At 45.2% G+C, this 11,663-nt stretch overlaps 1 protein-coding gene across 1 annotated transcript; it reads left to right on the forward strand.

The window, feature by feature from the left end:
* The first annotated feature begins 6,224 nt into the window (after positions 1-6,224).
* LOC148714670 (uncharacterized) lies at positions 6,225-7,030 on the forward strand. Its single transcript, XM_088717230.2, has one exon. It carries the CDS (start codon positions 6,582-6,584, stop codon positions 6,858-6,860), a length of 279 nt encoding a protein of 92 aa, XP_088573356.2. The 5' UTR covers positions 6,225-6,581; the 3' UTR covers positions 6,861-7,030.
* Positions 7,031-11,663: the final 4,633 nt, after the last annotated feature.

Raw genomic sequence — 11,663 nt, forward strand, 5'->3', positions numbered from 1 at the left:
GATGTGAAAAGAGTCCAAGGTCGAGGTGAGATCCCGTACCTTCTAAAGATATTTCTGCATGGTCGGGTCTCTGGCTTCGAAGTCTCCCATGATTTGGTTGACGACGAGCTGAGAATCACTGAAGGCCTTCAGATCCTTCACTCCTAGTTCACTGGCTAGCTTGAGCCCGGCGACGAGCGCTTCGTACTCCGCCATGTTGTTGGAAGCAGGAAACTCGAGGCGTAAGGCTTGCTCAGCGACCACCCCCTCTGGGCTGGTAAGGATGAGACCTGCTCCGTTACCCCCCGAGTTTGAAGAGCCGTCGACATGTAAAATCAATGCCAAACTTGGGGTCTGCTCCGTTGGTGGCTCAAGCTCGGGCTCGACCTCATCCGGTATGGTGCACTCGACTATGAAGTCGGCGAGTGCTTGTGCTTTGATCGCCGGTCTGGGTCGGTACTCGAGGTCAAATTCTATCCGGCCCGCGCGGTCTGATCTTTGCAGGATCTGCTTGACTGGCTGGTCGGTCAGCACGGCCATTATGTGGGCTTGGAAGTAAGGCCGCAGCCTCCGAGCCGAGATGACCAGGGCATAAACAGTCTTCTCTAGCTTGGAGTATCGGGTCTCAGCGTCCCTCAGGACCCGGCTGGTGTAATACACTGGTTTTTGGAGCTTGCCCTCCTCTCGGACCAGGACCGAGCTTACTGCTACAGGGGAGACAGCTAAATACAGGTAAAGGAGTTCACCCTGTTGAGGCTTTGTGAGCAGGGAAGGAGATGCCAGAAGGTGCTTGAGCTCTTTAAAAGACCGCTGGCACTCGTCCGACCATAGAAAATTCTTTGGCTTCTTAAGAGCCGCAAAGAACGGAAGGCAGCGCTCGGCTGAGCGGGAGATGAATCTCCCGAGAGCCGCGATCCGGCCCGTAAGCCGTTGTACCTCTTTGACTGTTCTTGGAGGCGTCATTTCCTGAAGGGCTCGGATCTTCTCAGGATTGGCCTCGATTCCCCGCTGCGCAATGATAAAGCCAAGAAATTTGCCGGAGGTGACTCCGAATGCACATTTGGCTGGATTGAGCTTCATTTGATACCTTCGGAGTGTGGAGAATGCTTCATCAAAGTCGGCCACATGATCTAGCGCCACCTTGCTTTTCACCAGCATGTCATCAACATAGACCTCCATGTTTCGGCCTATTTGATCTTTGAAGATCCGGCTGACCAGCCTCTGATAAGTTGCCCCGGCATTCTTTAAGCTGAATGGCATTACTTTGTAGCAGTAGGTTCCCCCATCGGTGATGAAGGCCGTTTTTTCTTCATCTTCTGGCGCCATGCGGATCTGGTTGTATCCAGAGAAGGCGTCCATGAATGCTAGCAGCTCGTGACCTGAGGTGGAGTCCACGAGCTGGTCGATGCTGGGAAGTGGGAAGCTGTCCTTTGGGCAGGCTTTATTCAGGTCGGTGTAATCCACGCACATGCGCCATTTTCTGCTGGCTTTTTTGACGAGGACCACGTTGGCGAGCCACTCCAGGTAGGATATCTCCCGGATGAAACCAGCCTCAAGGAGTTTGTCAACCTCCTCGGCTGCTGCTCGTTGTCGTTCAGGGGCGGCGCCTCGCTTCTTTTGTCGCACTGGCTTGCAGGTTGGCTTTACTTGGAGCCGGTGGACCATGATTTCTGGGTCTATCCCTGGCATATCCGTGGGCGACCATGCGAAGACGTCCATGTTGTCTCGCAAGAAGTTAACGAGGTGATCCCTTTCGCGCTCATTGAGGCCAGAGCCGACCTGCACGGTTAGCTCGGAAAAGTTTTTGCGCAAAGGAACCTAGATTAGTAACTCACCAAGCTCTACCCGCTTTTTCTGAGGGTCGACCCGCGCCTCCAGAACTTTAGTTGAAGGCTGGTCGGTTGCTGGGACAGGCGCCTCAGCTGGTCGTTCCGCCTCGTGGGTCGCCATGTAGCATCGCCTTGCTACTGCTTGATCTCCACGAACTTCGCCAACTCCTTGGCTGGCGGAAAATCGCATGAGCAGGTGGCGAGTCAAGACTACCGCTCGGAGGGCGTTGAGACCTGGTCTTCCGAGAATGGCATTGTAGACCGAGGGCAGGCGTATCACGAGGAAACTCATCCCCACGGTACTTTCACGGGGGGCGAGCCCGGCTGTGACCAGGAAGTCGATCTCGCCCTCTACTGGGACTGAGTCCCCAGTAAATCCAACTAACGGAGCATTCATCCTCCGTAGTTGCTCTCCTGTCATCCCCATTTTATAGTAGGCATCAAAATACAGAATATTCGCCGAGCTTCCATTATCGATTAAGATGCGTTTTACATCAAATCTATTTATAATCATGGAGATGACCACAGCATCATTGTGGGGAGTTTCAACTCCCTCTAGATCATCATCTGAGAAAGAGATGGCTTCTGAGGCGCGCAGGCGCTTCGAGGAGGTTTCTTTTCCTGAAGCTTCTCCAGCCGAGGCCCCGCCTCGGATGGTGTTGATGATGCCGGCGATGGGCTTGTTGGCATTTGAACCTTCAGGCTGCGCAGCTCCTTCGGCTGGCTTCTTTTCTTCACGCCGGCTCCGCACGAATCGATCGAGCACCCCTCGGCGGATGAGTGCTTCGATCTCGTTTCGGAGCTGGTAGCAGTCCTCGGTATCATGGCCGTGATCCCGGTGGTAACGGCAATACTTTCGGGGATCACGCCGAGCTCTGGAATCTCGTTTTGGAGGTGGGAGCCGGATATAATCCTGACCCTCAATCTCCATGAGGATTTCAGCCCGAGGAACAGTGAAGGGAGTGTAGTTTTCATACCTCCCTTCGGGTGCACGGGCCCGTGGTGGAAACCTCGGGCGGAGTGGTGACCTCTGCTGAGGCGGTCCCCATAGTCGGGGTGGACTCTTCAGGCGGGGCGGATTTTTGGCTCGGCGCGGGGACGGGCTTCTGGGCTGGCCGCGCTCCTCGCGGCGTCTCTTCTGTTTCTTGGAGTTCTGCTCGGCCCAGCTCCGCCTAACAGCCACGGCTTCCTCAGCCTTGGCGTACTTCCGCGCCCGAACAAGCATCTCGGTGAGGTTCGCAGGGAAATTCTTCTCGATAGAGAAGAGGAACCTGTAAGACCGGGCTCCAGTCTTTAGTGCCGACATGGCGATTGACTGGTCAAGCTCCCGGACTTTCCATATTGCGGCGGTGAACCGGTCCAAATACTCCCTCAGGGATTCTCCCTCCTTTTGTTTGATATCAAGGAGGGAGTCCGATGTCCGCCGCTGGGGCTGGCTGGCAGCAAAATTGCCGGCGAATTGTCTGCCGAGCTGCTCAAAAGAAGAGACAGTACTCGGCTTCGACCCGGTAAACCAGAGCCGGGCAGGTCCTCGGAGTGTTGCTGAAAAAGCTTTGCACATCATGGCCTCCGAGGCTCCTTGTAGGGCCATTAAGACCCGATAACATTCTAGGTGGTCCAGGGGGTCAGCCTTACCGTTGTAAGGCTCCACCTGGGGCATCTTGAACCGTGACGGGACCGGTTCGTCTTCAATCTCCGGGGAGAAGGGGGACTTCGTGGTGAACTCAAAGTCACCATCACGTCCCGATTTTCTTCCGTGGAGTGCCTGGATCTGGCGCTCCAGCTTCTCAACCTTCTTGTCGAGTTCATCATTCTGGGGGATCGCGGCGGTGGTTCGTTCCGGTGCAAGTTGCCCTGGAACCGACTCAGCCTCCGAAGGTTGTGGCCAGCCACCAGGGCCTCTGACTGGGTGTTCTCTCCAGAGGGAGGCCTGGACTTGGGAGTCCTGACCTCGAAGGGGAAGCCCGCTTGTAGGGGGCTCCGGCTGAACTGGAGCCGGAGGAAGCGGTGCCGTCGGGATGCCCCTGGGTTGCAGCAACTCGGGCCCTTCCTCTAGCGCCAACTGTTGCTGGAAATTGGACCCGGGGGCTGTCGCGAACCAAAGGGGGAGGAGCTCCGCTGCCGGGACGGTGGATGGCGGTGCGCCGGCTGGTGGTGTCCTTCTGGAGAGTCCTGCAAAAAAGCCGGTGGCCGGGCTTTCCGGCGCCGGCCCTCCGAAGCTTAAGTCAGAGGGGGCTAATATGTGGGGGGAGTAAGGAGAGGAGTGTCTGTTCTTTCTGTGTGTATATTTGTGTCTGCTTTGTGTTGTCCCCCTTCTCTTCTTCCTCCCAGGTTTCCTTTTATAGAAGGATATTATGTTACCTGGGAGGTGACAGGGGAATTTGTCCTCTTTTGTGATAATTGGGCACGATTTGGCTCATTAATGGCGTAGTGGAGAATAAGGCGGGATCAGACCGGAATCAGAGAGTTGTCACGGTTGATCGGACCCGCTGGAGTGGTTGAACCGCCGGCCGTGGTGGGCCTGGGGTTCGTAGATGGTAAGTGCATTAATTGCTGAGTGAACCGGCGGTCAGGGAGAGCCATACACTTTGATGGTTCAGTGATCCGGAGATCATCTTGAGCCGTGTTCATTTAATGACTGAGTGCATCGGAGGCCTGAGGGGGTTTCATGCATTAATGACAGGTCGTGCCGAGTACCTGCGGAAATCTCACGCTTTGATGACTTAGAGATAGTGGTAGATTGTAGTGGAGTCGTGTATTTAGCCGTCAAATCCTTTAGAGGATTAGGCGGAGATTGAGTATTTGGTTAAGGCTCGGGCTCGGCACGGGTGCCGAGCCGAGCTGGTCGCCCAGCGGAGTGTCCTGTGGCGGGGTTACTTCTGGTCGGCGTTCTCTGGTCGGCTCTTTTTAGTCGGGCGCCTTTATTCAGGCTCTTTGGTTGAGTGCCTCGCTGGCCGGCGCTATTTGGTTGAGCGCCTCTGGTCGGCGCTCTTTGGTCGAGCGCCTCTGGTCGGCGCTATTTGGTCGAGCGCCTCCGAGGTGGCATGACTTGGGGTTTTTCCCCCAACAGCAAACATTATAATAATAATTATTTCTTTTTATAGGCAAGTAATGGCTGTTATTTTCATTATTGCAAAAGCCAATATAATCTAGCAATTGCACGAATGCACAGAAGACAAAGATTAGGGAGGCAACTTGGGTTGGGCTCAATCCAAACCCAACTTGCCCAACCTACTCATGGGAAGAGGTTGTGTTGAGGTGTTATATAAATTAGAGCTAGGTTTGAGCTAAAAAACCATAGTTTCAACTAAGTTGGATTGGTATAGGATTGAGCCTAAACCCAACATGAATTTGACCCAAACTACTAAATAAGTTGATAATATATAATTCATATAACTTTCATGTTATATATATATATATATATATATATATATATATATATATATATATATATATATATATATATATATATATATATATATATATATATATATATATATATATATATATATATATATATATATAGAGTTCATATATATGTGTGTGTGTGTGTGTGTTTCATATTAATTAATATATTTTTAGTATCATTGAATTATAAATTTCTGCAATTATACTATTAAAATTGATGGATGGTTGAGACCTCAACCCAGAAAACATTTTAAAATTTCTATTCAGCCCGATTTAACCTAAATAATATATATGGCTCCACCCAATTGAAAATGCAACTATGTAATTTAATCAGAAGTGATCTTAAAATGAGGTGGAATTAGGCTAAATTACAGAAATGCCAAGCTAAATACCAAAGCTAGAATTATATGGCATAAATTACATCCATTTCTATTTAGGTTTGCGACCACATCATGAATTAGTTATGATGTTCCTAGGAAGAAGAGAAGTGTGCGGTTCACAAAATGTGTGTGCTTGCATGCTCATAAATCAAGTATTTTTCAAACAAAAGAATTGGGTGAAGGACTTTATCAGATAGCATCGACTAAATCTATAGAAAATTATATATTTAAAATTATTATTTTTATAAATATATTTTTTTAATAAATTTAGCTAACTTTATACTGTTTATATACACCACGTCATGTATTGACGCGCGAGACCTGTCTCATAAAATAATCCACCAAATATTGCTCTAATAATTATAAACAATTGTTTCAAATTAATTTGTTGTCTTGGGATTTCATCATTAAACGAACCTTGGGATCACTGACTTGCACGTAGCCACGTACACTTGATAGTTGATGCAATTCATGCTACTTTTAAACCGAAGAATAAGATGTCACTGCTCACCCAGAGAGAGATAGAGAGAGAGAATAAAAGGTCACCATATTTCCCTATCACCAAGTGGCAAGTACCCATGTTATCCGAAGCAACCCTTAACCTCATAAACAAATCCGAACTAAAAGTCATCATCTCTTCTTTTAATGGCGAAGTGCTCATTGATTCCCTTCCTCAGGTGCCACACCAGCTACCATAATTACGTATCCGATGGCGCCGTCCAATGACCCACTTTCTGATGCCTTGGACTTAGTTTTCCACATCCCGTTATATAGAATGTGGAAGTGATCATTCCGTTTACTGCACCTAAGTTTCGACTTTAGACTCCAATTTTCTTAATCGAGCAACGAATCCAACTAGATGTTTCCTCAAGCCAGCCAACCTTATGCATGCAGAGCTGCTCTCAGTCAAACCAACCCATTAACTCAAGCTTTATGTATCTATAATACTAGGAGAGAGGACTTCCTCATCGCAGGCAAATGACCAATGGCCGCAAGGCTACAAATCCTGGGGTCTCTCTTCCTCTTTCTTCTCTCATCCTGCATTGTTCTCATGGTGGAGGCTAGGCCGATGATAGGAGATCAACTTGGAAATTTCATGTACGAAGGGCCGAATATTGGAGCGGCCAAGAACGGGGGGCCGAGCCCGGGAGGTGGGGGTCATGGCTCCCCTCATCTCGATGCTCATGCTCTCGGCCGAGGGAGCAAGAAGTCCAGTCCGAGGCCAAGCGTAGGCAATCCAGTTGCTGAGGAGGTCCATCAGTGAATGAAGCTTTCTTGGAATATAGAGTTACCATGGGCTGATTGGCTATCATGTACTAGCTCTTGCCTGTGATGGCTCTGCTGCCAAGTTGTTTGGTGTTTTCCTGAGCGTTTGTAAACCATGCATGGTTGCATATGTTGGACGGTTTTATTGTGAAAACCAGTATACCAAGTGTATATATATAGATATATATATATATATATATATATATATATATATATATATATATATATATATATATATATATATATATATACTGTCCATATAAATAACGAAGTTTCATGCAACTCGTTTCTTCGATTAACTCGGTTTCTATGTCTGTCTGCATGACTTGAGAACAAAACCGTTCGACGTGAGGTTTTTCTTGGGCCAAGTGAAGCTTCCGACGATTTGATTGCTCGTGGCTCTGTGAATTCAACAATGTGATTCGGGAGAACTTGTAAAAAGAGCGATGCCATTAGGAAGTTGGTGAATGTATTAGAAATCGTGCAGTGCATGATGATCAAGCAAGACAAACTCAATCTTACTTGCTGGAATAATATTTCTTTACTCTTCAAATCAAAACGGCAAATAATATAACACGCAAAGGGAGGGAGGGGCATATGATCATCAGTAGGGAAGCAACCGATGACTGATCTTAATTGTCACCTTTTATATGTTAAGCTTCATCATCAAGTTAAAACGCTTGATGGAGTGATTGGTTACAAATATTATAATAAATTCCAACGAAGAATATAGATTGGAATCCTGGAATTTCTGAAGGTGCAAACATGCAGATGATGGCGAGACGGAGCAAAGGCTCCATCTTGCAATTACTGCTCAAGAATTATGCCATCCTTCGAGGTGTAAGGCGCATAGAGATTTTGCTGGTTCGAATTGACACAGCGATGAGCGGTCAGTTTAACAAACATGTCACCATGTCATGTGCCATTGGATGGCTCTGCTAATGATGAGTGAGAATGTTAAATTTATTCTTGGCCATGCTTTGCAAACAAAGCTATTTGTTGGCCAGATATTCCACACAAAATCATGCATGCTAGCTTCTTCCAGTGGTGCAGGATCTACATCCAAGAATTTGATCCACTTGTTGAACCCATTCCACATTTTTAAGCATGTTTTGGGTTTACAAGCTCTTAAAAAAAAAGTAAACAAAGATATTTTTTGGGAGCAGAGCAAGAGAAAAGATAACTTGATTAATAGGCCGAACCATATAAATATTTAAAGCTAGAATTTGTGAAACAATCTTGTTTTTTGTCATCTCCATTTTTTTATAGTCAAACTTTTGCACCATCTCTGCTCGAAGATAAAGATTAATAGACCGAACCACATAAATATTCTATTCTCTTGTTCCTTTATCTTTCTTCCCTTTTGTTTCTTTTTTTTTTTTTGCCTATCGTATCGCAACAGATATGCATATCAAGGCAAGAAACACTTGTACTTTTGGTGGCGAGATAAGCCATTCCACTTCCAACATTTATGTCATTCGACAATGCTAGATTCCAAACCATTATTCTTTTAAAAATAATATATGAACAATAAAAGATCTTTAAAATATGTGCTAGTGCATGTGAATGAGAGAGAGAGAGAGAGAAACTGGCTTAAGGCAAAGCAAAGCTAGGGTCACAGCTCTTCTAGAAGTTCATGAAGAATAGCGACTAATTGCACAACTAATGGAATGTATTATTTAAAAGAAGGGATTAATGGATACCAGCATGTCATGCATTATGACCTAACATTCTTATCACTAAGAGCTTGTTAAGTCCTTATCTGCAAAAACAGGGGGAAATGTCTCGCTTCCTTTATTAAGTCTCGAAAAGGAGCCAAGTACATAACTTTTAGTTAAATTTGTGCAGCCGGAGGCCAGCTAGAACTTTCCCCCAGACCAGGGAAAATAAACAAGATACGGTAATCATGTATATTATATTAGTTTTTCCACAGAAGACAGAAAATAACTCCTTTTTTATTTTTTGGAAAGTGACCCTGAGTATGCCTCCACTTACCAGTCTTGGGACCTCTCCATTGAAGAGAGATATATATGGCAATTGCCAAACAGTGCAGTTGGCTAGGATTGGTGGTAATCTGTGCTTCTGGATCCATTTATGAGGGCGAAAAGTTTCAACTTTGGAATTGCATGCAACACTGATAGAACTTGATATTAATAAACCGAGACTGGGCGTTATCTGCACCTCTTACTATACTATAAAGCAAACTCCCCAATATGATGTTCAGGATCCTACCTTTTGAAGGGCAGCTTTGTAAATGTCTATTTCTTTAATAGAAAAACCTATTTTAAGCAAATTCTCTTCCCTCTCTCTTTATCTAAGAGAGAAAAAGAAGATGGGTATTTCATATCAATCACTTGGAAGTATATTTTTCATTCTATAGCAAGTGTTTTTTCTTGTGTAGATTATATTACAATAAAAACTTGATGATTCGATCTGCCTACAAGTTTTGCTTTTACTACTATATCGAAAGTTACTCTACATATTGCTCGACATAAAATAAATAAAAAATTTGTTTTATATATATATATATATATATATATATATATATGTACACACTCTTCAATAAATAAACATTCCAGGCATGCTCAATTTCCATGGAATCCAAAGCAATTCTCGACAAACAAGGGGCACAACATTCTAACTATTATGTGAACTGCAAGGAATTAAGTTATTAAATAGTCTAGTATAACCATTTCGTGGCCGGTTCTAGTTATTTGGATCCTTCATATACTCAAATGCACAAAATCAAACTATTTATTTTCAAAACATTTGACTATAATATGAAGCAAACCTTGCACCTCTCTATATCTTGGTCAAGCTTGTGCCTCCAGTGGTTGATCCTACATTAACAAAAGCGGTCACGTCGCAGAGTTACGTGTTGTATTTGGTAGCGTTTCAAATGTTGCCGACGAGACATGAGGTGTTACAAGCTTGTTTTTGGGGCAACTTTTTTTTTATAGTTAAAAACGGCACTTCATATAACTCTAACATGAGTACAGCAAGCCAGATTAAAAGTTGGGACAACACTTCATTGCGACGTGAAGACAGTGAAGAGCTTTGTCCAGGCATGCATGCTTAGAATTAGGCTTCAAATGGTTTCCCGTCTAGGCCACATCGGGGCAATCCAGTGGAAGACTTTTGCCGGTCGTATCTTGCCCACCATTTAGGACCCCGCAAGCCACTGTACGGCATTCAAACTTGAAACCATTCAAAAAAGCTGAAGCCATGCACCCTCTTTCCTCTCAAGTTCTATCTGAATTTTGTATGACCAATGGTTAGCAGAATCCTAGTCGTAGCTCCCTTCCATTCCTTTGACGCATCCCTAAACCTTGAAGCTGGAGCCCATAACAACCTCAAACCTCGGTTAGTTCCACATAGATCTGGTCAAAACGCAGTCGTCTTTGAATTCCTGGATGCTGCCTGAAACCAGGCAAGATGTTCTTGCTGGCACCATCAGCTTTCCGCCCTTTTCTTCTCATTCAAATGCTATCCAGCAAAATTTTCACGCCCAAAGTACCATTTTTCCTCCTAGATTACATGTGGAGCTTGCCATATGCCTTTGGTCTCACCGGTTCCCATTTTCTCACAGCCGGCTGTCTCCCCCCTACTTTCACCCATGCAGCAACCGCGACGCTTCCTTAGCACTCCAGGTACTAAACCACGTGTTTGAGATGATGTTTTAAGCTCCCAGGGTCAAATTTATAGAAAGATAACAGGTGGTACAAAAACATACCAGGCCTTCAATGTATTGCAATAATATAGATGTACTGTACATAGTTTATGCATAGAAAACAAGCTTTACAAGGAAAAATAATAAGGATGTTAGGCTGGACAAAACTGTCATATATAATAGTGTGAGATCAGCTTTAACTAGGAAAGTATTGGATAAATTAGATGGAGGATCCGGAGAATCAGCTGGGGATGATTGTGGCAGAGATTCAGCTTAAATTAGGAAAGTATTGACTGGAGAATTAGCTGGAAGATCCGGAGAATCATCTGGAGATGATTGTGGCAGAGATTCAGTATTATCTCTAACACCCTCCCGCAAACTGAGGGGTGGAGAGATACACAGTTTGGACCGAAGATGAAGAAAATGAGCAGCTGTGTGACCCTTAGTGAAGATATCTACTAGTTGTTCAGTGGTGTTGATATAGCGAAGGACAAGATCGCCAATAGTTACCTTCTCTCGAACATAATGATAATCTATTTCAATATGTTTTGTTCGAGCATAGAACACAGGGTTGGAAGCTAGAGCAAGAGCACTCAAATTATCACACCACAAAACTAGAGGAGAGGAAAGAGTAACATTAAGGTCACGAAGCACCATGCGTAGCCAGTATAATTCAAAACTAGTAATGGTCATAGATCGATATTCAGCCTCAGTGCTGAATTTAGATATAATTGGTTGTGTTTTCGAGGACCAGGAAACAAGATCGTCACCCAAAAAGATGCCATAGCCACTAGTTGATCTGTGATCATCACGATCCCCAGTCTAGTCCAAGTTACAGTACGCTTGAAGATGAAGAGAACTGGGCTTGTAGTGAAGGCCATGATGTGAAGTATGTTTGAGATAGCGAAGAACTCACTTTGCTGCAATCCAATGAGCTGTCGTTGGTGCATGCATAAACTGGCAGAGTTGATTCACAGAATAGGCAATCTCTGGACGTGTGAAAGTAACATATTGAAGAACTCCTACTGCATGTCTGTATTCATAAGGATCATCAAGAACATTACCATCAAACTTAGACAATTTAGAGCCAGTGACACAAGGAGCATTGTAGGGTTTTACTCCATCAAGATT

Source organism: Phoenix dactylifera, chromosome 2, assembly GCF_051530095.1.
Source record: "Phoenix dactylifera cultivar Ajwa chromosome 2, Ajwa_hap1_PhDact_Kaust_v1.1, whole genome shotgun sequence".
Classification (NCBI taxonomy): Eukaryota; Viridiplantae; Streptophyta; class Magnoliopsida; order Arecales; family Arecaceae; genus Phoenix; species Phoenix dactylifera.

Coding starts and splice junctions, on each gene's coding strand:
- LOC148714670 (XM_088717230.2), top strand. CDS start 6,582: ATGGCCGCAAGGCTACAAATCCTGGGGTCTCTCTTCCTCTTTCTTCTC.